General features: G+C 49.8%; 2 protein-coding genes across 3 annotated transcripts; one reads left to right on the plus strand and one right to left on the minus strand.

Annotated features, from left to right (window-relative positions):
* Positions 1–595: 595 nt before the first annotated feature.
* On the minus strand, positions 596–13,062 carry CRYBA4 (crystallin beta A4). Its single transcript, XM_036823111.1, has 6 exons — positions 12,896–13,062; positions 6,362–6,412; positions 5,590–5,708; positions 4,561–4,702; positions 2,510–2,652; positions 596–918 (listed from the first exon to the last, which is right to left on the minus strand). Exons 1-6 carry the CDS (start codon positions 12,905–12,907, stop codon positions 771–773), a joined length of 615 nt encoding a protein of 204 aa, XP_036679006.1. The 5' UTR covers positions 12,908–13,062; the 3' UTR covers positions 596–770.
* CRYBB1 (crystallin beta B1) lies at positions 10,658–23,445 on the plus strand. Of its 2 annotated transcripts, none has more exons than XM_036823109.1 (6): positions 10,658–10,870; positions 12,549–12,757; positions 14,564–14,682; positions 18,450–18,582; positions 21,129–21,271; positions 23,189–23,445. In XM_036823109.1, the coding sequence occupies exons 1-6, from the start codon at positions 10,792–10,794 to the stop codon at positions 23,370–23,372; spliced, it is 867 nt and encodes a 288-aa protein (XP_036679004.1). In that variant the 5' UTR covers positions 10,658–10,791; the 3' UTR covers positions 23,373–23,445. The 2 variants fall into 2 exon arrangements, with proteins under 2 accessions (XP_036679004.1, XP_036679005.1); XM_036823110.1 differs by having other exon boundaries at positions 10,786–10,870; positions 12,568–12,757.
* The last annotated feature ends 1,451 nt before the right edge of the window (positions 23,446–24,896 follow it).

Here is a 24,896-nt window from a genome sequence, read left to right on the forward strand (position 1 = left end):
TACTGTAGCTAACAACTGCAGGATTTAAACAGTTTTCAAGTCTATCAAAAATAGACCATAAGCTGGGCCATAAAATAAGTTTCCATTCATTAGAATATTGAAGTCTTGAGTATGCTCTCTGACCACAATGGACTTGAATAACAAATCAATGACAGTAAAATATCTAGAAAATCCCAATAAAATATCTAGAAAATAAATATTTATATACCACACCTTTAACCCATGGGTCAAAGAAAAAAATCAAGGGAGACTAGAAAATATCAAACTGAATGATAATGAAAACACATCAAGTCAAAATTTCTGGGAAGCAGCTAATGTAGTACTGGCAGGGAAATTTATAGCTCTCAACGACTATACTGGGGGGGAAGAAAAGAGGGGCCAAAATTAATGACCCAAGAGTCTACCTTTAAAAGCTGGAAAAAAGAAGAATAAAGTAAACCCAAAGTAAACAGAAGAAAGGAAACGCTAAGGATGAGAGCAAAGCTCAGTAAAATAAAACACAAATGATAGAGAAGAATCAACAAAGCTAAAAGTTGGTTCTTTGAAGGGATTAATGAAATTGAAAACCACAGGCTAACCCTAGACCTTTTTTTTTTTTTTTTTTTTTATTACTTTTAGTTTTTCGTGCTGACTGTGCATGGACTGGCCCACATGGGTGCTGGGGTCGTACGGGTTACAGGGGGGGGGCAGAGGAGAGAGCATGTAACAGCCTCCAAAGCGCCTCTGTTCCAGACAAGCACACGTTCACTGCTCAGCGCTGGCCCGCCTGCTCACTGCTGGATCCTCCGGATACTCTGCACCTGGAAGGTCTGGGCGTGAGAGCCCCACTCCCGGAAATGCTTGTAGTCGCCTGAGTGGTGATCACACTCCAGCACATACTGAAAACCTCGGTAGCCAGGAAACTGGGAGCCAACCCAGCTGGAAAAGGGAAGAGGCAGACTGTTACCCTGAAGAGGCACCAGCATGGTGATCAAGACAGGGACAATGGGACCCCATGCTGCAAACACACTCCAGCCATCCTGGACTTCCTTCCCTGGCATTCCTGCCCAGAGTGTGCCCTGCTCTCCCCACCACTGGGCCCTTTTGATCACGCTGTTCCCTCTGCCAGTAACACCATTCCAACCCTTCTTTGCCTGGTTAAGTTGGATTTATCCTTCAGGTCTCAGCTCAGTCATCACTTCATCAGGGCCGCCTGACAGTCCCCTACTGTACCTTTGTAGCACTCATGTAATTAGGTAATTAACAGGTGATTTGTAAAAATGTCAGGCTCCTCTGCCAACAGGAAGCTCCTGGGTGTAGGGGTGTGTGTGCCTGGTTCATCCTTATCTAGTGCCTAAAATGATGCCCAGCACAGAGGAGCTCAATAAATATTTGATGAAGAAAGGGAGGGAGGGAGGAAGGAAGGAAGGAAAGGACAGAGGGAGGAAGAAGCGGGGAGTCTTATTCTTTCCCCCTCCTGCCTTATTCAGGGGTACTTCCAAGGAAAAGGCTATTCTTTCGATTCATCGACCCCTGCATTGTTCAGGACTAGATAAGGATTGGTGTCTCGTTTTCTGAGCTTCCCTTTCCCTTTCTGTGAGAGGGAAGTGGACTCAAGAATCCCAAGAGGTCCATCCTACTCTGAAACAAGATCCTCTGGTGCTTCCCGAGAAAATTAAAAAAATAAAGTAACCCTACCTCCCACCTTTGCCCCTGCCAGCCAGGAGCCAAGGGGTACCTCAGAAGGTGACTCTCATATCCTATATAACTGAGGATCTCACACCTCAGCCATCCCCTGCGTGAAAAGGGTGGGAAGGGTCAGTGAGTCCTGGGCTTGAAGCTGGATTCAGTTACCTACCTGCTGTTGGATGTGGAGCAAGTTGCTTAACCCACATCTGTTTGTTTACTGCTGGGCATCCATCCTCTCCTCTTCTGGTGACAGACCCTGTCACATCCACCTGCCTCAGTCAGTGTGGGAAAATCCTCACTCTAGCAATGAGCATGTGACCAGGTCTAGCCAACCAGAGCACCCCATTCCTGTGGGCATGGTGATTGGTTTAGAGTTGAACCTGTGACCCAAGCTGGACCAATGAGAGCCTTTCCTGGAACCTTTGTGGAATCACTGAGAAAAAGACACTCTCTTTCCCTGGGGCTGGCTGGAATATAAGGATGAAACTGCCATCTTATCTTCACATGGGAAGAGCTTGCCTAATAATATAGCCACAGTGAGGCAGGCAGAGCAAGAGGGGGAGAAAGACAGATCCCTACTGTCGCAGCTGGATCCAGCTGTGCCTGAAGCTAGTTACAGGGGCCAATAAATAACCTTTGAGCTTAATATCAGTGTGATCTGGGTGTCCACTACTTGCAATCCCAGAAACTTTGCCTGATAGTTCCCTGTGCCTCAGTATCCTCCTCTGGAATGTGGGCATCAGATCCCCAAAGTCCCCAGCATACTGTTTTCACAGGAGGTGTTCCCATCCCTCTCAACATCCTCTCTGTCCCTGCCAAGCAGAGCCTTGCATCCACTTACGCCCCCGAGTGGACGTGGAAGGAGCCCACTTCATTGCCATCCCAGCCCATGGCCTGGAGGGAGGGATAGTCGTCGCTCAGCTCTCCTTTCTTGCCCAGGAAGTTCTCTTGCTCAAAGATGGTCAGCCTCGAGTCGCGGTGGTTCTGCAGGTACAGGGAACAGAGTCAGAGCATCAGGTCCTCAGTCGGAAACCCAGGAGCCTCTGCTGGCCCCTACACCCCTGTTCTTGTCTCCAAAATCAGCCTTCCTTGAAACTTTCTGGAAGGACAGTAAGGCAACAGGCACCAGAAACCTTACAAGAGGTGTACTGCTTGTCCTTCCAGAAATTCCTGTTTCAGAAATTTACACAAAGAAGATAATCAAGGAAAAAAGAAGCCTTGTTGATAACAGGAGAGGGCGGGGGAGGGAAGGGAAGAGGGAAGAGAAGGGAAAAAAACAACCTGAATACCCGATAACAGGGGATCAGATGGTACACTGGGATATTGCACTACAGTTAAGAGAAGGGTGTGGAGATCTGGGTTTGAATTCTGACTCTCCACTTAGCAGCTGACTGAGCGTAATCATCTAAAGAAAAAAAGTATGGGGACTTCCCTGGTGGTGCAGTGGTTAAGAATCCTCCTGCCAATGCAGGGGACACGGGTTCGAGCTCTGGTCCGGGAAGATCCCACATGCCACGGAGCAACTAAGCCCATGTGCCACAACTACTGAGCCTGCGCTCTAGAGCCCGCGAGCCACAACTACTGAGCCCGCGTGCCACAACTACTGAAGCCCGTGCGCCTAGAGCCCGTGCTCCGCAACAAGAGAAGCCACCGCAATGAGAAGCCCATGCACCGCAACGAAGAGCAGCCCCCGCTCGCCGCAACTAGAGAAAGCCCGCGCGCAGCGACAAAGACCCAACGCAGCCAAAAATAAATAAATAAATAAATACATTTATTTTAAAAAAAACAAAAACACGTCACACAGCATTTCTGAGCCAGTTTCCGCATCTCTAAAATGAAACTAACCACATCTGCTTTTCAGGATTGTTTTGAGAACTAAATGAATCCAGAAGTTGCAAACTGGGTAAAGTCAAGGATTGCGTCTGTGAGAGTCCTTCCGAGTCCGCGTATTGGCGCAACGCCTGGGCCGTTTGTGAAACAAATGAACATTCACCAAATGATATACTGGGGCGCTATGGAAGATGATGCCATAGGTGAGATTTGATCATCTGGGAGGGTGATTGTGATATACTTGCAGAGAGAGAAAAGCTGGTTTCCAAACTTTAGGTTTGTTATGATTCAATTTTTATAACCGAGTGATACGCATGTATAGATATATAGATATAGATGGATATACAGATCTAGACATAGATACTGCTATCAATCACTGCAGGTATAATCTGTGGGTAGCATATAAGACCAAGGAAATCTCCAGCACTGATAACAGTGAGCTTCTGTCTCAGAGGTGTGGGTATAATTGACTTTTATTTTCTTATTCGGCCATATCACGTTTTCCCCTGAACTTTAGGTGATAAATATGTGTGCCATATGTGATTTTAAACCCATAAAAGTTGTTTTTGAAGGGAAAAAAGTACACCTTTCCAAGCCTCAGTTTTTTCATCTGTAAGATGGGAGTAATAATGCCCACCTCCATCCATACTCTAACAGTAGCAAAAATATAAAATCAAGAACACGGATAATGAATTAGGAACAAGAAATAGAACGCTTCTTCCTCACTTGCCCTGCCATCTCTGGCACCCAGCCTTTCCCACTGTCCCTCAGTCATGAAAAGAAGGACACAAAACACGGAGGAGCTCATATTATAACCAAAGTTGCAATGGGCAGAATGTTTATGGAGGGCTCTGTCCAGATGCTATACGTACATCCTTTTACCCCACAACGTAGGTACTATGGCCCCATTTCAAGATGAAGAGACTGAGGCTCAGGGGAGGGACTGCCACCTCACACAGCTTGAAGCAGTGACATGAGAATTTGAACTCTGGGACATCTGGTTCCCAAACCCCCACTGGAGGGGCTCAGGCCCCCCCAGGCCCAGGCAGTGGCAGGACTCACAGCGCAGGCCACGGGCCGGAAGGAGGTGAGCCTCTCGGCGGGGTAGGACGTGTTGCCACTCCAGGCATCCCAGGACGGGTACTCACCCCGCTCCAGCACATACTGCTGCCCTTGGAAACCGGCGTGCTCAAAACCCACCCACCTGCGGACAGAGGGTAGAGAGTACAAGAGGTTAAGAGGCCCCCCACCCTGAGTTCTAGACCAGTGGTTATCACGCAGGGGTGACTTTGTCCCCCAAGGAGGCATTTAACAATGTCTGCAGGCATTTTGAGTCATCATGCTGGGAGAAGGGAGCAGAGGGTTTTGCAGCTGGCATTTAGTGAGTGGAGGCCAGGGACGCTGCTAAACATCTTCCAATGCACAGGACAGCCCCCCAGCACAGAATTACCCGGCCCCGAACATCCAACCTGTCGACATGGAGAAGTCCAATCTAGACCTAGTAGCCCACTGCCTCGCTGTGCATCCTGTAGGTAGGGGACCGGCTCCGTGCAGGTACCTGGCACTCTTGCATGTGTCCCTCTAGGCCATGTAGATGAGGCTTGACCACATGCTGACTTAAGCCTTGGCCATCTCATTAATCTCTCTCTCTCTCTCTTAACAAAATATATCTCATGCTCAGAGCCTCAGTCAGGCAACAATGTTCAACTACGAAATGCTAGTATTATTTTTTTTTTTACTATATTTAGTTATAGTTACCTTCTACTTTTGGTGAGTGATATTGGCTTTTGATTTGTGCCTAAGAGGGACATTTCAGACCCAACACTGGGTTTTAAAGGTCTGCCCCCGCAGGGCTGCCTCATCCAGTGGGAAGGCTCTGTGTGAATGGCACCCCTTATATTTGAGCAGTGCACAACCTGCACAACCTTACACTGCCATCCTGCACACTTCCCAGCATCTCAAACCCAAGGAAGGCACACCGGTACAGTTAGAGCCTGGGAAGATAACACCTAGAACATCTAAAAGTCCCAGCACCCATCTCTAGATCACTTCCTGTCTCCCCCACCCCGATTCCAACCCCCCTGGACTCACGCTCCACTCAGCACTTTCAAAGATCGCACAGTCTCAAAACCAAGCTCCAGCACACTGGGGCACTCAGCTGTGAACTCATGCCGCCGGCCTTGGAAGCCCTCCTCATCCCACACCACGATCTATGCCGGAGAGAAAAGGTGGAGACGCGCATCAGAGTCCCGTGAGGGGTTAGGGCTTCACCCCAGGACTCAGGGTGGGGCAGATCAGGTAAAGCAGGGTTTGCAAACTCAGATGCCTCCAGGGGCCAGGAAAGGAGCGTGAGGGCTGAGAACACAGGAGCACAGGCCCTGTGGAAGTGGGTGGCGTCTGCTCAGCGCCACCTACTGTTGCCACATGATAATGCGACCAACTGTTCAATTTCCCAAGACAACCCCTATATCTGGACTTTTCTGTGGACCTTCCATGTTTTCAAAGGCTGATGACAAATTCAAAGGTTGCGTGTTTTTTTTTTTCTTTTCTAACACAGAGGAAGTCAAAGAAATCATGCCCAGAGACTATGTGCAATTACCAGTTTGCCATCTCTGCCAGAGAGACTGTTGAATTTGGGACCATAAGACACAAGTTCAAATCAAGACCCCAGTGTGTGAACTTGGGCAAGACCCTCTCCCTCTTGGAGCCTTGATTGCATCCTCTGTGAAATGGGCCCTCATTACCGCCCACCAGGGGTGAGGTGGGGATTCAATGAAGGTGGGGGCAGTGGTCCCCAGGACCTGGGTTCGACCTGTGCCCTCCCACTTCCCAGACATCGCCCCCCTCCCATGCCTCCTCCTACCTTCCAGTGTCCCGCTGACTTGGTGCACTGCAGAGACATGTTGCTTGTTTCCTACACAAGACAAGAACGTGATAAGCTTCTGCCCTGACTCTGCTCCCCTCCTTGAGGCTGAAGTCTAGTTTGGGCTGATTGGGATCCAGATGGGGTCCAGATGTGCCTGAGGTTGGGGGCAAAGTGCAGCTTTGGCCTGTCCCTCTCCTACCCTTTCCATCTGTGACCAATACCATCTCCTTTTCTTCCATCCTACCGCTATCTCAAAATGTACCCATTCTGGGTCCCATTCCTCTAAGCCCTGCTCTGTATTGTTTTATCTGCTCACTGTGGGAAATTTTCCGTGGCTGCTGGTGGGCGGATGTTTCACCCCAGGCAAGAACCAAGGTGCTCAGCTTAAGAGAGCCTCCCAAAGACAGCATCTGACCCAAAAAGGGAACTCTAATAGTGGAAGTTGAGGCAACAGGATTGCAGGAATAATTCGGGTTTTAAATGGGGGTTGCAGGTACTGGTCTTGATGTCTGGATCCTAGTTAGGATGTGTTGGTTAGGATGAGGATGGCATTCAGGATGGCACAGTGATGTCCCCAGGACTGGGGACCTGGGCTCCCCTCCCTCCCAGGATGCTCACCCAGAGCTCAGATCCCACCCCTTCTCCGAGCCTGGGACTTACCGAGATGGACCCAGAGAACATGCCAGACCTCGCACCAGCGGAGGTCAGGCTCTTATAGGCAGGGAAGAGAGAGGGCCCCTGGGGGACAGAGCCCTGACTCAGCAAGTGAGTGACGGGAACAAAAGCCAGCCCTGGCTGGAACTCCAATAGAGAGGTGTCAGCAGCATTGGCTTCGGCTGGGAGGGAAAGGTCAGGTTGCCCCCACTCAGGGATTACCCATGAAGAAGGCAAGAGGAGGAAGGTCCGCCTTAATCAGCTCCATGGGACTCCTGACTGGAGAAGGATAACGAGCGGTGGACACAGAATCTAAAAACCTCGTCCTTCCTAGCTGTGTGACCTGGGGCAGGTCGTTTCCCCTATTTCTTCCTGGAAAATGGGACAAGAATAAGCTATATCACAGGGCTGGTGTGAGATTATGTAACATGCCTGGAACAGACATTCAACAAATGCCTATACGTTTCCCCCTCCCAGGTCCCTTACTCTTCCGGTGGGGGCAATCAGGGTAGGCTTCATGGTGGAGGTGGCATTGAAACTAGGCTGTGAAGGGTGAGGAGGATTTGTACAAAGTGAGATGGAAGGAAATGCTTTTGCTAGGCAAAGCTGCAGAGGTAGGAATATGGGGCTGGTGGCCTGATGGTGCTGGAGTTCTGGGACCCTGAAGGAGAGCAGAGGGACACAGGCAGGAAAGGTGGCTGGGCCAGGGCCTCCAGGGCCCACAAAGCTCAGAGAGGAGTCCAGAGGGCTCTGTGGGCAGAATGAAGGAGCTGGTGGGTGTGAACATGCTTTGCAAACTGTACCGCACCTGCTGAATATCCAGGGTTTGTAGAATTCGCTTTGTGCGCCCTCTCCCCACACTCCCACCCTCTGAGTTGGCCTAAGAGGGGCCTTTCACAGCATGGGAAAGAGCATGGCTGGAAACCAGATCGCTCTGGGTGACCTGGAGGATGTCCGATGTCAGCTCATGGCACTTAAAATGGCAATATTAGTTCCCTCCTGGGAGGGTTAAATGTAGCCCTATCAAATGCATAACTTTAATATTAGGTTGCCATGAAGATTAAAGGCTAAGAATGTAGGCTCTGTAGCCAGACTGCCCGGGGTTGTGTCCCACTCTTGCTGGCTGGGTAACCTTGAGTATGTTACTTAATCTCTCTGAGCCTCAGTTTCCTCATATGTAAAATGGGTATAACAAGGTAAATTGGGTTTAGCGTAAGAGATAGGGGTATTGTGAGGGTAAGTGTGAATTACACATGAACAGCAATTGCTGTTCCGGAACTTCGCCTGGAACATAACATTCATCATGTGTCTCCATCATCATTGTCGTCATCATTGCTAATAAAAAAAAATTACTATTGACACATCTGCACTCCCATGTTTGTTACAGCATTATTCACAATAGCCAAGAAGTGAAAATAACCTAATTATCCATCAATGGATGAGTGGATAAAGAAGAGGTGGTATATAGATATAATGGAATATTATTCAGCCTTGAAAAAGAAGGAAATCCTGCCATTTGTGACAGCATGGATAGACCTCGAGGGCATTATGCTAAGTGAAATAAGTCAGACAGAGAAAGACAAATACTGTATGATTTCACTTACATATGGCATCTTAAAAAGACAAAATCAGAGAAGTGGAGAGTAAAATGGTGGCTGCCAGGGGCTGGGGGGTGGGGGAAACAGGGAGATGGTGCTCAAAGGGTATAAACTTCCAGTTATAAGAATAACAAGTTTGGGGACCTAATGTACAACATGGTGATTATAGCTAATATGTATCATATACTTGAATATTGCTTAGAGAGCAGATCTCACATGTTTTCCCCACAACAAAATAAATGGTAACTATGTGATGGGATGGAGGTAGCAATCATTTTGCAATTTGTAAATGTATCAAATCAACATAAGGCACACCTTACACTTACACTATGTTGTGTGTCATTTATATTTCAGTAAAGCTGGGGAACATGATTACTCTTAAACACAGGAGGGCATCGTTTTTAAGAGCTTGGGTTCAGGAGTTAAAAAGATGTGACTGGGACTTCCCTGGCGGTCCAGAGGTTCAGACTTCGCCTTCCAATGCAGGGGGTGTGGGTTCGATCCCTGATCGGGGAGCTAAGATCCCACATGCCTCGTGGCCAAAAAGCAAAATAAATAAATAATAAATAAATAAATAAAACAGAAACAATATTGTAACAAATTCAATAAAGACTTTTAAAAAAATGGTCCAAAAAAAAAAAAAAAACTTAAAAAAAAAGATGTGACTCCCAATTCCATTTTACAGATGAGGAAACAGGCTGAAAGAGGGGAAAGGGATTTGCCTCGGTTTCCTCATCTGCAAAGAGGATTAATCTCAGAGTCCCCACCATCATAATGAGGATTATAGGAGCCACGTCAGTCAAATGCTCCCAGTGGAGCCATCCAGCATGGGGCCGTGCACCCCCTACCTCTGCCCCCACTGTTTGGCTGGCAGCCCATTACCACGGGGATCATGGAACTGCCCCAGACATCTTGACCTTGAAACCCAGACCTGTGGGTGGCCCCTACCACAGGCATCTTGGCCCCCCATTACAGTGGCTGCCCCATCCTGCGGTCGCTGGCCCCCTCCCAGGCCTTGGCCCAGCATGAAAGGCTGAGGGGGAGGCCAGGAAGTGAGGCGGGGGTGGAAGGGCAGAAGGCAGAGCTGGCCCCAGGCCACGGTGACCTCAAGGCGCAGCTGGGCTCCGCGGGGAATCTGAGTTCCTGGACCCCCATAGAAGAAGCAAAAACCTATGCAGAATCCCCTTCTCCCTGCCCCACCACCACCTGGGGCCAGGGAGTCAGACTGCAGGCTGGCCTGGCCCAGCAGCGCCCCTGGGTCCCTCCAGCCCTGGCTCTACTATGAGTTCGCCCTGTGTGACCTTGTTGAAGTCCATTGTTCTACCCGGGCCTCGGTTTCTCCATTTGTGACATGGGGGGATTGAATGATGTGGCTTCTGGCATCTGTTCCATTGCTCTGACTCTTTATTGCTCTACCCGACATCCGTCTCTCTCTCTCTCTGTCTGTCTCTCTCCCCATCACTGTCCATCTGCCCCTCTGTATGTCCATCTCCATCATCTCTCTTTCTCTGTCGCTCTCCACTTCTCCCAATCTGTCTCCCTATTTCTCTCTCCCGACCTGGTTTCCCTAGCTCCCCCTTACCTGGGCCAGTTCCTGACTCTGACCTCTCTGTACCCTAGTTTTGCTCATCTGCCAAATGGGTACAATGAAAGTGCCAAATAAGGTGGGTTGTCCTGGGAACTGACCAGATGGCAGGCGTAACGCATTTAGCGCTACTCACGGTCCCCTTCTTTCCCGTGCAGCACCCCATAGGGATACCTGTGCCACTGGTAACTGCAGACACAGAGGCCCCGAGGGATAGAGACTTGCCAAATGCCAGAGTGCAGAGTGGCTGAGCCTGGACTCAAACCCAGATCCCCTACCTTCTGGGGGCTCCCCCTTTCCCTGCCCCAGGATTGGCAGCCAGCGGGGACGCTGTGGGCCCATCCCCGGCTGGGGTTTGTGAGAGCGGCATCCGGGCAGGGGCTGGGCAGAGGCCCGGCGATGTGGCTACCGGCCAGGGTTTCTGCTGTGCTTCTGCTGTGCCTGCCGGGCTCACAATGGAAAGTGCTTCTCTTCGCAGGAACCCGGCAGGGTCGGGGCTCTGAGGCCCCTGACTCTCTGCCTGGGGCCTGCTGAGCCAGCTCCCCCTTTGTGCCACAGACCACAGGGTCTGGTGTCTGCCAGACTATAAAATGGGGGGTCGGCCCCTGTCACCCACTGCACCAGCCTGCCCTCCTGCCTGCCCTCCAGCAGGAAGTAGCAGGGCCCCAGGTAAGAGGGGACCCACCGCAGCTAAGAGCCTCAGGGGAGGGGAGGGGAGAGGACAGAGGCAGAGAGAGGGGGAGGCAGAGAGAGCAGGAACAGAAGAGAGTCAGGGAGACAGAGTAATCAGGAGAAAGGCAGAGAGAGAGAGAAAGAGAGAGAGAAAAGATAAAAATAGAGACAGGCAGAGAGAGGAAGAGAGGGAGGGAGGAAAAGAAAGACAAAGAACAGATAGAGAGATGCAGAGGTATAAAGAGAGCAAGATATTGGGGAGAGAAACAGAGAGACAGAAGCATAGGCAGAGAGAGAGAGAAGTAAAAACAGAAATAAACAGGAAGGCAGCAAGAGGGAGGGGGAGGGGAAGGGAGGAGGCGGGGCGGGGGGGAGGGGGGAGGGGAGAGAGAGAATATTGAAGGAATGAGCACATCCCAGAAAGGAAGGAACCCAGCTACCAGCCGAGGGGAATGTTGATTCATAGACTGACTTGGCCGGGGTCAGGGTGGGGGTAAGCAAGCGCCTGGAAGCCACAGATGTGGCCCAGATGTGTGGCCTTGCCCATTGTGGGCAGAGCACCCCAGAGTCACCACAGTCTTTCTCAGGGGGAGACGCAGGGAGGGATCTGCTTGCCCCAACCAGCTCTTTCTTATGGAAAGTGTTCAGGAATCCACTGCCAGAGGGTCTTGCTGATCTGCGCCATCAGGGGGTCCTGGAGCCTCCTGGAAATTGTCTCCAAAATTAAAGGGGGCATTTTTTTCCCCTGGGGACAAGGACAAGGCGTTCTTCAAACACTCAAAGGCGTCCATGACCCCAAAGTAATGAGGAACCACTGGAACTGACCAAAGTCCTCTCCACCCAAAGCCTACACAGCCACAGCCTCCTTTTAGAACCCTGCCATGGGCTAATCACGTCCTCCTGGAGCCTCCTTTACGCCCCAGTCCCAGGCCTGTGTCTGCACCCACACACCCGTTCCCAGGCAGTGCCAGAGGCAGGAGTTTGACTGGGAAAGGAGAGAGGAACATGCATTCATGCAATCTCTGAATAGATGTTAATTGAGCATCTCCTGTGTGCCAGGTGCTGAGCCAGGTGCTGGGGATGGAAGGATGAATCAATCAGAATAAGTAAATGGCAAAGCCCAGTTGCTGGGTTTGCCTGCTTGCACTGAAATTGGAGTCCTACCACTTAGTAGCTATGTGGCCTTGGGCAGGTCACACCCCTCTCTCTGAGCCTCAGATTGCTCAGAGGAGATAAGAGGTTACGGTGAGGGACGGATGCGTTCATTCATGAATGTAACAGAGCCTGGCCTCCCTTAGGCTTTCCCAAACGGGACTTCTTGTTATGAATCTGCTGAGCCAAGTTGAGGTTGCCCAAGCCAAGAAGCATGATAAGTGTTGAGAAGCATGATAAGTGACTCCGGGGGCGCAGAGGAAGGACATAGCAGGGGGACAGCGAGGACACGGCTGGTGGAAGCACCAGCAGGGTCTGAAGCCTGGAGAAAAGCATACAGGGATGAGTGGTCCCCAGACAGGAAATCCTTGACGGCAAAGGGAGATGGGGACAGAAAACTTCCAGGCTTCTGTTTTAGAAGGAGAAACAGACTAGATGAATTCGGAGAAGCCTGAGCACACAGGGTGATGGGGGATGAGAGCCGGGGAGACAGCTTGGGGGTGCCATCCCTGACTGAACCCAGGCCGAAGGGTTCTTTACAGACTTCTGCAGCTGGGAACCATGTCTCAGCCAGCGGCCAAGGCCTCGGCCACAGCTGCGGTGAACCCAGGGCCTGATGGGAAGGAGAAGGGGGCCCCGCCCCCAGGATCAGCCCCAGGCTCCGGCCCCGCCCAGGCCCCAGCCCAGCGGGTGCCCGCTGCCAAAGGGGACCTGCCTCCCGGGAACTACAAGGTGAGGACCGGGGGGCGGGGCGGCTGGTCTCCACCCCGCGCTTCCTCTCCCTCCTCCCCTTACCCCTCCCCTCCCTCTTCCTCCCCCTCCTCCGCTCCCCTCCCCGCCACTCTGCCCAACCGGCTTGCACCTGCTTACAGTTTGTCGCATGCAAGAAACAGATGGAGAAGGAGAGAAAGCGGGCTGGCTTAGCAGCAGGAAACGGCTGTCCCAGGAGGTCCTCCAGGGCAGAAGGCCGGCCTCAGACCCTCTTGAAAAGTGTTCCAAGCGGTCGGTCAGGCTGAAAGGGCTCCTGGAAAGCGAGGCATCCGGTCCCCTCGGATTGGGTTGGGTTGGGTTTCAACCTCGGGTGCACGGAACTGGGTCATTTCACCACCCTTGGTTCATGACAGGCTGTCATGCAGTCCACCCCTGGCCAGCTTTTATTTATGTAGTCGCTTATTTAATAGTTAATTTCAATTTAATTTTTAATAATACAATACGCACCTGCAAACCCAGCACTTGTGTGAAAAGCCAGGACTTGGTAAACATCCTCAATCTAACTTCAAAGTGTTCCCGCCCCACTCCGTTCCCACCCGTCCAGCCCCCTACCCGCCCCCCACCGTCCCGTGAGCCCACCTCCCTCCTCCCCTACGCGAGGCAACTGGCATCCTCACCCCGTCCATCATCAGCTTGCTTGCTTTTTTATGTACTTTGATGCATTGTTCCTTTAAAAGTATATATGTGTATTTTATTTGTTTTTAACTTACTGAAATATACCGTATGTAATCTTTCTGGATTTTTCGTTTTTCTTTTTTCTTCCTATGAGATTTCTTTTTACTTCCTATGAGATTTCTAATAGTCACTGATACTGTTGTGCATTGCTGTGGGTCATTCGTTTTGGTTGCTGTGTGATATTTCAGAGTGTGATCGTCACTCCTGGGTGATTGGTGGCTTTGCTGTCGTGAACGGCTTGGTCAGGGTGTTCTTAGCCATGTCACCTGCAAGAGTTTCTCTTGGGCAGATAAGTGTAGGAGTGGAAGGGCTGGGTCAAGGGTATGTGAACCTCTCTCCCTTTTACAGCTGGAGAAACTGAGGCTCAAGAGAAGGCACCCACTTGCCTCGGTTCAAGTGAATGGCAACGTTTTCCCAACTTGGGACAACAAACAGATAAAAACCAAAATTGGATGCTTAGTGAGAGGAGGGGATTAGCCCACGTTTACACAGGGGCCCCTGCTTCTGGCCTCCCCTATGGTTTGGTGGGTAGACTGGTGAATGTTTCCTGAGCATCAGCTCTGTGGCAGGGGCTGGGGCTTAGAGATAAAGAAATGGATCCGCCCCATTGGTCTTTGGAAGGGTTGAGTGAAACCGGAGAGGGGTGCATAGAGATACCCAGAAGCAAAGCAGCAGTGACTGTGTAGTGTGTTACTTGTGCTGCCGATGGGCTGAGCACAGTGGGGGGGGGGGGGCACTCAACCAAGCTCACCAGGGAGAGGGTATCAGGGAGGGCTTCCTGGAGGAGGTGACATCTGAGCCTAGAACAGGACAGGGGACATGAGCTCCAGGATGGGGATATGTGATGAAGAAGGCATTCCAGACAGGAGGAAGAGCACAGATAAAGGCCTGGAAGGAAGATCCATCAGTTCCCAAAGATGGTACAGATATTAAGTTCACAGACCTTGGCTCATGGCAAACTCTCGTATGATCTGGGCACAGCCTGCTCTTATTTACATAGGTACTTAATGCATATTTGACCTGGAGCCTCTCCAGTTTGGAGGTACTCCCTGCTCACTCTGCCCCCTTGGCATGGGGGCTTCTCTCCTGCAGCTGGTGGTCTTTGAGCAGGAGAACTTCCAGGGCCGGCGGGTGGAATTCTCCGGGGAGTGCTTGAACCTGGGAGACCGCGGCTTCGACCGAGTGCGCAGCCTCATTGTCACCTCAGGACCGTGAGTGTTGGGCAGTGGAAGGGCACTCCCACAGCCCTAGTAAAGTAATGAGAAAACGACCGTAGCTGCCATTTGCTGGCCACCCGCTCCACTCCATGCCTATCACCGAGCTATTAGAGACACATAGTCATCCCTCAGTACCCGAGGTGGATTGGTTCCAGGATACCCAGTGGATACCAAAATCCTCGGATGCTCAAGTCCCCGTAGTTCAGCCGAACCTCCATATCCACAGATGAAGGATGCATGGATACTGGGACCAACTGTATATTATTTCCAGTACTTCTTTCAAACCCAAGAGGGAGGAAAGAGAGGTATGATTCTCCTTCCCATTTTACAGGTGAGGAAACTGAGACTCTGAGAGGTGATTTGATTGGCATAAGGTCACACTGACAGTAAGTCATGATTCCAGGCTCCAGAGAGATGTTTTTTCTGCTATAGAAGGAACCCTGCCCATCACTGATGGCAGGAGGAGGCCAAAGAGCCAGGTGTCCATTAGCTGTCCCCTCTCCTGGGCATCAAGCAGCCTTAAAGGTAATAATAAGCATCTGTTGAGTACCCATTAGTGCCAGGCACTGACTGGGGGCTTTACCTAGATGATCCTACGGTGCTGTATGAGGTAGGGGCGATTCTTATTCCCATTTGACAGATGAGGAAACCGAGGCTCAGAGAGGTTAAGTCCCTTGGCCAAAGTCACCTAGTGGTAAATGGTAGAGCTTGGGTTCAACTCAGGTTGATCAGTTTCATCTCTAGAGCTTTAATCACCATGCTCCACAGCCTGCCCCTAACTCTATGGGCTTCTCTGGGCCTTAGTGACCCCCATATAAAACAAGAATAATTGTCCCTTGGACACAGTGGCTGCACCAATTTCAGCCCCTGTGCACTAAGCTCAGGGCGCAGGGCCAGCCCCTGGGTAAGACCCACAGGGCCCCCTTGCCTCTTGTCTCTCCAGCAAAAAAGCCCTCAAGGAGTATGATCAGCCTGTACACCCAGCATACAAAGAGCAGAGATAAGCTTTGAGGTCAGACAGGTCTGGGTTTGAGTCCCAGCTCCCCTGTTTGCCTTGTTCAGTGTCCAAGCCTCAGTTTCCTCATCTCCGAAATGGGCAGAGTAATGGTCCCCACTACCCTCCACTGGATTATTCTAAGGTCTGAAGGTGATAATGCAGCATGGGCCTGGCACTTTGGGGGTGCCCAAACATGGCAGGTGGCAGTGAGGATTATTTACCCTCCCCGTTGCCCTGTGAGTTTAGCCAAGTTACCCTGGGCCAGGGTAGGCTGGTAACCTCAGCCCCACCCTCAGACTGCCCAGCAGGGAGCAGAAGCTGCCGGATGTGGCCAGTTTGGGTTTTCAGGCTTTTTTCATTGTCTGTGACTCAAACCCAGAGTATGTCTCCTCAGACAAAGATGCAGCTGGCCTTTGGTGTGTGCTCTGGGACTGCACCTGATGGGAGAGAAAAGATCCTGTGTTCCAGGGCCCTGGGTCTGTGTCAGGACCACCAGGGTCATGGGAAAAACAGTGGTAGAAAAAAAAAAAAATGAGGGGATGAGGTGGGCAGGGGGAGGGGAGGAGAGGTGTGCCCTCACATAGATGGGGAGGGGAGGCATGCCTGCCTGAAACCTCGGAGACCTCAACTGACACCTGACACCATCATGTGACTTTAGACCAGTGACTTAGCCCCTCTGAGCCTCAATTTCCATATCTGGGAATTAAGATTCCTGCCCTACCTCTCTCCTTGCTTGTAAGACTCAAATGAACCTAGGAGATGAGAAAAGGCACTGAAATAAATATTGACAATTCCTCACTCATATAACAGGTCCTCACTGGGCATTATGACTCCTGAATAAGACAGTTTTGGGGGAGGGTGGCAGGGTGGCAGGACCACATCAGTGTCTGTCTTTCCATAAGCTCAGATCTCCAGCAGCTTCCCTTCCTCTTTAGTCATGAAAGATATTACTGATTGTGCTTTCTCTTTTAGACTCTCATAACCTCCTGACAAGGTAGATGCAATCATTTCTTCTCCTTTACGGGGGCTTAATGAGTTTAGGTGACTTGCCGAAAGTCACACAGAAAATAAATGATGAACTGGGATTAGAACTCAGGTCCATCTGTTTCCAAAGTCTATGTTCTTAACTCCTACAAGGCACCATCTTCCAAGACTCCCTTCCCATCCACCCGTTCATCCATCTGTAGATCAACCCATCCATCCATCCATCTGTCCATTCATTCTCCACCCATTTCTTTATCCCTCTATTTACCCCTCCCTCCATCCATCCATTCTCCATCATGCATCCATCCATCAATACACTCATCCAGAGACCCAGCCATCTATCCATCTATCCAGCTACCCATCCGCCTGTCCATCCACTTATCTACCCATCCATTCAACCTCACTCTCTCCCTCCCTTCCTTCCTTCCTTCCTTCCTTCAGGCTTCCTTCCTTCCTCCCTCCCTCCCTCCCTCCCTCCCTCTTCTCCTCTACTCTAGACCAGGGAGGACTGAGGCAGATTCACCCCTATTCTGGAAGAATAAGTCTGCATCTTCAATTCTGTCACTCCAGTGTGGGTTGGCGCATTCCTCAGACAAGACTTGAGGCTCCTGGGACACATTCTGTTTCAGTCTGTGGTGGTAGCCCATCCCCCCCATCTGCCCCATCTCCTTCTGGGTAGAGGAAGGTGCCAGCAGCCCCCAGGGAGATAAGACTAATGTCAGTGACCCCTCAGCCCTCTCATGTTCCCTCAGAACTCCTGAACACATAGAGAGCAAAGTTCAAGGGGCTCCGTAGTCTCAGCCTTCTCATCTATGAAATGGGGATCATCTTATCTCCCCCAGAATCCCCAGTCCCTCTAACACAAGCTCACTGCCATCCTCAATCAGGCTGCACTGAGAAAGCCCCCATCTGACATCAAGCTCAGTTAGTCCTTTTAGAGAACTGAACACCTGCATATGTACAATCACATTTAATTCTCCTAGGTATCTGAGAGGTGAGTATTACTATCATTTCCCTCCCACTGCCCTCATACTGATTACTGTCTTCTGTATGCCAGGCCAGTCTTTACCAAAAATACAGATGATTCAAGCACCTGTATCAATTTTCCCCTACCCCCATACCTCCAGGACTATTATTTATTTAATATATTTCATTTTAAATGACCCTTTTTTGACACAAGTAAACATATATCAAAAGAACCTTTGCATCACTTTCACAAACGGACAGCTAATATCATCTGCTATAAGTAAAAGGTATCCATAAACAAATTTATACAATGAACACAGTATAATAGCCTGCTCAAGGCTCTGGGCTGGTGGCCTGTTCTTCCTTTGCTACAAAGAGAGATTAGTAAGTGTTAAAGACACATTAGTATCCAACAAAGACTTCCTCCTAGCTGGAATCCGTTTTTTAAAAAATGTCTTCTTATGTGTTATTTCTCCCAAGTCCTTATAATACTTAAATTATGTGTAAATCCTACATCTGGGGAAACATTTTGCTCGTATAATTACACAGATTGTCTCATTTAATCCTTCACCAACTTCAAGAAAATAGGCGTATTAGATGAGGAAACCGAGGCTCAGAGAAGTGAAGCAACTTGCCTGTGGTCACACAGCCAGTCAGTGGCATAGCCTGGGATCAAACCCACCGGCCTTGGGGCTGCCTTGCAAGGGGAAGATTGGAAGGCAAGTGGAGGGAGGGGCTTCTGCTAACGATTCCTCTCCTCTCTGCCTTTGCCCCTCCTGACTACCCCTGCCCTCCCCATCTCTCTCATGTCCAGCTGGGTTGCCTTTGAGCAGTCCAACTTCCGGGGGGAGATGTTCATCCTGGAGAAGGGCGAGTACCCGCGATGGGACACATGGTCCAGCAGCTACCGCAGCGACCGGCTCATGTCCTTCCGGCCCATCAGGATGGTGAGTGGCTCCTGGACCAGGCCTGGGGGATTAGTGCGGCAGGGCAGGAGCAAGCGTGAGGTCTGATGGCCAGGAGAGCAGAGGAGTCAGGTGAGCAAGAAAAATAAAGAAGGAATGGTGGGCAGGGAGGCGCAGCGACCTCTGAGTTGTCCAAGGGCAATGGCTCTTGTGCTCAACGATTCATAAGGCATCCCTGATACACTCATCGTGTGTCCAGCTCCTACTAGGAGCCCAGGGCAAATGGAACCTAGTTTCTTCCTTCTCTGCTGCTATCAAGAGTGGACTGAATTCCCAGTTGTTATCTTCCTTGACTCTCTTTGTGGAATGTTTCTAATTGCTGACTGCACATTAGACACCCCTGGGGAGCTTCGAAAAATCCCAAGGTCCATCCAAATCATCAGACATGCAGGTTGAAGCTCGTGTGATAGCTGAAAAGAGGGATATTGTAGAAAGGCACCATGAAAGGCACCTTATCCTGATGATAAGACTATATACTGAATTAGCCCCTTTATAATGTTTAACTAAAGTAAGTAGCATAACTTCAAGAAGACTCGAAGCCAAAATAGGTGGAGTTATCTCCAAGCCAGTCACAGGTTTTCTCTAGAATTATGTTGATGACGATTCATGAACCAGCCACATCTTCACTCACCAATGTTAGTGTCTGATGGTAACCAACTTTTGCCTTCTGAGATGGGAATTTTCTTGAAGAGTTTTCATGCATGTCCATCTGAGGCTATCACGTGCCCACAGCCAGCTGTTTTGGCATCACCAAACTTATCTTAATGGATTATCCATTCCGATCATTCCCAGTGTTTTTCTCAAATTGAGGCTGAATTATCAGCCTTAATAATGGACCCTTTGCAAGAATTCGTAGAAATCTCTCAGTCAATGGTCCTTATAAGGCAGTCTGTGTCAACGGACCTTGTTTGGAAGAGCGATCAGCTAGGGCATTTCCAGTAGCTTCTAGAGCCTTGCTGTCCAATATAGTAGCCATATATGGCTATTAAACACTTGAATCTTGGCTAGTCTGAATGGAGGTGTGTAACATACATGCCAGGCTTTGAATACATAGTAAAAAAGAAGAATAAGAATGTAAAATACCTCATTAATATTGCCATGTTGGCTACATATTGAAATCATCATAATTTAGACACATTTGCTTAAATAAAATATATTATTAGAAAAAAAGCCCCGAGGGGGAGGGAAAAATCAGGAGCTTGGGATGGACACACGCACACTACTATATATAAGATAGTTGACTGACGGGGACCTACTGTGTAGCACAGGGAACTCTACCCACTATTCTGTGATAACCTATATGAGAAAAGAATCTAAAAAAGAGTGAATATATGTATGTATAACTGAATACCTGAAACTAACACAACATTGTAAATCAGCTATACTCTAATAAAAGTAAAGTATTAAAAAAAAGAAAAAAGAAAAAATTCCCAGTGCCTGGACCCCACCCCAGACCAATTAAATCCACATCTCTGGGGCTAAGTCGCAGGCACTGATATCTTTTCGTGCCTCCTAGGTAGTCTCTGGGTAGCCAGGGCTGAGCGCCACTGGTCTAATTCCTCCTCTGTATCCCTGCCACCAGCCTAATGTGGCCCATCTTCTCTCATACCTGGGTGGCTCCAACTCCCTGCCAGCTGGTTCCCTGACTCCTTTCCAGCCCTCTCTCCTGGGAAGTTAGAGGGATCTCTGTCTCCACCATCTTCCACCTACAGTCATTCATTCAACCACAAACACACTGATGTGTTTCTACCAGGCTGTGTCATAGGCTCTGGGTGTGCAGCTGTGCTTGGGAGAGGCAAGGTCCCTGCCCTCGTGGGAGGCAGCTACTGAAAACCTAATCACAAAAATCAATCTGTAACGGCGGACAACTGTTGCACGGGCTGCACGGGGGCCATGCAGTGTGCTAGCAGAGGGGAAGAGGAAACCAGGGCTCTGATGTTGGGAAAGAGGTGTTGGGAGTGGTCAGGGGTGATCAGGAGAGACAGCTTGCAAAGGATGGGAACTGAGTCAGCCATGTGAACAGCCTCCCAGGGAACAGCTAGGGAAGAGTTCCTGGAATGAACATGGAGTGGGTGGGACCAAGGAACTAAAATAGGGCCACTGTGGCTGCAGCAGAGGGAGTGGAAGGGAACAGGGTGCAAGATGGGATGGGAGGAATGAAATGCTTCTCTGGAAGGTTCTGCCCTTCGCTGGCTGTGTGACATTGATCAAGAACCTTGACTTCTCTGAGCCTCTGCATCCCTGATCATCATCATAAAAATAATAAATTTGCTTGGAGCACTTGGTGTATGTATGCCAGACATCATGCTAAGTGCTCTGTATGGATTAACTCCAGGAAGTAGAGGCTGACGCCCCCTTTTCCCAGATGAGGAGGGCGCTTCGAGGCTGGACAACTGCAATCCTGGAAGAGTCCCATGGTGGCCTGAGCAGACTCCGCTCTCTCTTTCCATACCCAGAAGGCCCTGCTAAGTCACTTCTCTTTGCCCCATTCATACTTCACAGCCCTGACCCAGTCTCTCCTTCCCCAGGACGCCCAGGAGCACAAGCTCTGCCTGTATGAAGGTGCCAACTTCAAAGGCAACACCATGGAGATCCAGGAGGACGATGTGCCCAGTCTCTGGGTCTACGGCTTCTGTGACCGTGTGGGCAGTGTGAAGGTCGCCAGCGGAACGTAAGCATCCCTCCTGCGGGCCCTCATCCCCTGCTTCAAGCTCAGACAGATTCGGACGCCGTTCCCCTTACAGGATGTGACATCAGACATACAGGAAAGGCTCCGGCTCCTCCTAAATTCTCTCTGTGCCAGTGGCTGGGATTCCACAAAGAGAGCTTCATCCCTCTGGGGAGTGGAGTCATTTGTTGACGAACTACATGTCAATGTAAACAGACCTAGCAAGTTGTTCTAAAAAGTGGGAAGATGGAGCGAATAGGGGCTTCTAACCCTGTATTTGGGTTGGAGGAATAATTAAGTACAAGGGGCAGAGTTAACGTGAGTAGATGAGTCTGGATGTGTCCAGGGAAAGGGAATATTCAGGGAAATCGGAGCCTCTGGGGGCATGAGTAGAATGACATCTGAGAGGTGAGACTGTGTAATGAAAGGGCCTTAACCCCATCACTGATGCGCTGTGGGACCTGGGTGAGCCACATGCTCTCTCTGTGACTCAGTGTTGCCATCTATGCAATGGGCTCAGCAGACTCCTTATTCCGAAGGACTCCTTCTGCTCTGAACTCTCAGGATTTGAAGCTTTCAAAACAGAGCCCCATGTCCATGAGAACACAGGGAAGGGCCGGATACCCGAAGGAGGTCACTTTATCCATCCCCCTGCCTCCAAACAACCATGCCAGACACCCCTGGTCTCCTCTAGGCAAATGTAAGGTGTCTACCTCTCCACCCCAGACCCTTTCTGAGCTCCTGTAACACTGTCAGGGCTCTGACCTTTTTCTTGCTCTTTTCTCCTTCCCTGAAACCCAGTATCCCTGCATTCAAGCAATCTGAAATTTACTAAACATTGCTTGGGAGCCAGGCTCTGTGCTCAGCACACTGGGGGAGGCAGAGATGAAGAAGGGCCAGTTCCTGCCTTCAGGGGGCTTACTCAGTCTAGCAGGGAGATGTCAGTACACCTGTGAGATGATGTCCAACAATAATAGTTAAGAGATGGTCCCCACAGGAGGTCAGAGGAGGAAGGAAGGTTTCTGGGACCGGGGTATGTGTGCTGGAGTGGAGGGCGGGTCCGAGGCTTATCTGGCAAGGCTGGAACTTAAATCAGACTTTGAAAGATGGGCAAAGGGTCTGGGAGAGGCCTGGTAAGACCCTCCCAGCAGAGGCAAGGACAGAATTAGAAATAAATCATGGATAATAACTGGTATTACGTGCTTACTGTGGACCAAGCACTGCACTAACTACTTTCAATGAATAGTTATTGAGTCTTTACAACACACCAATGAGGCAGGTATGTCATCATGCCCACTTCACAGATAGCAGGCTGGTGTTCTGATAAGTCATCTATCTAGTAAATGGCAGAGCTAGGATTTGAACCAATTATATACGATACCAGAATGTGTGTTCCCAACCACTACATGCAAATTCACTTTCATACAAAGGAAACCATTTTTTGAAACAAAACTCCCCCTTCTTATCTGCCTCATTGCTAACCAGTCCCCAAGCCCTATCTTCACTCCCTTTTATCCTGTTCTCTGAGCTCTGGGTCACCACTTTCAGTGGGATGTGTATCGGTCTCCCTACCATGTACATGTAACCCACTTAGTAAGTACTTTAGATGCATTTTCCCATTTGGCCCCCAAACACCCTAATAAACCAGCTCCCATGACCATCCCCACTTTCTAGAGGAGAAAACTGAGATCTGTCAGAGAGGTGAGATCACTGGCCAAAGCCAGCAGGAAGTCAGCAGGAAGGGGCAAAGCCAGGACAGAGGAGCCCCCGGTGAACCCAAGCCCAAACCCTCACAGGTGAGGGATGGAGAGCAGACTGCAGGGATGGATGGATGGATGGAGAACTGACTGGTCCAGGTGGGGGTCCAAGTGCCAGGTAGTGAGGCTAACCATCTCCACGCTGTCCTTGCTTTCCTACCAGCTGGGTCGGCTATCAGTATCCTGGCTACCGCGGGTACCAGTATCTCCTGGAGCCTGGTGACTTCCGGCACTGGAATGAGTGGGGAGCCTTCCAGCCACAGATGCAGGCTGTGCGCCGCCTGCGTGACAGACAGTGGCACCGTGAAGGCTGCTTCCCCGCGCTGGCTGCTGAGCCCCCCAAGTGAGTCTACACACCACTCTTCTCTCGTGGCCCACCCTTCCGGAGGCTCATCTTCCCCATGCAAATAAAAGTTCCTGAAGCCAAAATGTCTCCTGGGTCTGTGAACAGAGGGATGCTTCAAGGTCCCCTGTCATTGCTGGCATGTGACTTCCTCTGTCTTGATAATTATAATAATAATCAAAACAGTGACCACTGCTAAGTTCTTTACATTCTCTTAGTGTATATTTTGGACTACTCTAGGAGGCCGGTATTATATAATTATTCCTATTTAACAAGTGAGGACATTGAGGCTCAGAGAGGGAAAGTGACTTGCCCAAGGTCGCACAGGTGTCAAGTCAAAATCTGAACCCAGGCAGTCTGGTTCCAGAACCGCGCTCTTAAACAAATCTGTGTTTTCAAATTCTACTCTTTCAGGTACCACTCTCCTGATCTTTGCCTTCTCTGCTTACCACCTGTTTTGTTAGTTACTTAATATTTTTTTTTTTAATTTTTATTTATTTATTTATTTATTTATTGCTGTGTTGGGTCTTCATTTCTGTGCGAGGGCTTTCTCTAGTTGTGGCAAGCGGGGGCCACTCTTCATCGCGGTGCGCGGGCCTCTCACTATCGCGGCCTCTCTTGTTGCGGACCACAGGCTCCAGATGCGCAAGCTCAGTAATTGTGGCTCACGGGCCCAGCTGCTCTGCGGCATGTGGGATCTTCCCAGACCAGGGCTCGAACCCGTGTCCCCTGCATTGGCAGGCAGATTCTCAACCACTGCGCCACCAGGGAAGCCCTACTTAATATTTTTATTTAAATAAATAATATTGTGTGCTTAAATGCACTGACTTGTAAATAAAACTTGATAACACTACAGGATGTGGAAAACAGGTATCATATGGCATAGATAGAAAGCAGTCATATAAGTAAATACAATTTTAAAAAGGCCAAGTATTGAATTCTCAGCAGACACCACCGCTTGCTGAAGGTTTTAGCCTGCAACCTGCTCGCTCTTTGACAAAATGGGTGATTAGCAAGAGTCAGAGAGAGGTCTGAAAGGCACGCTTGCCCAAACTGAGATGTTTCTCCCTGATTTAATCAAAGAAGAGTAAAAAGAGGTTTATTTTCTTGTATCTGATTTAGTGTTATTTAATCCTGGGTCCAAGTTCCACCTAGAATCATCTCTCCTGCTACAAATGGCACATGCCCTGCTCTGGAAATCTACATCAGGCAGTATTGACTCCTGAATCAACAAGTAGCATTGATTGATGTTATTAACCATTAATCTATGCAGGAAGCCTAGGGGAGGTGTTGCCATGGATATCTTCCTGGAGGAAGGGATATTTGAAGAGGGCCTTGAAGGATGGAGCAGGAGCTTGCTTGGTGGTGAATGAGGGAGATGACATCCCAGGCAGAGCAAACAGTATGGTCCCTGCTACCCCATATGGCACCTTTGTGAAAATGATAAAAAGATGCTACTTCCTCAGGACATTTGACTGCCATCTGCCAGAAAGTATTGATATAAATCTGTGATGTCTACGATGTCATT

The sequence above is a fragment of the Balaenoptera musculus genome, chromosome 14 (genome assembly GCF_009873245.2).
Source record: "Balaenoptera musculus isolate JJ_BM4_2016_0621 chromosome 14, mBalMus1.pri.v3, whole genome shotgun sequence".
Lineage (NCBI taxonomy): Eukaryota > Metazoa > Chordata > Mammalia > Artiodactyla > Balaenopteridae > Balaenoptera > Balaenoptera musculus.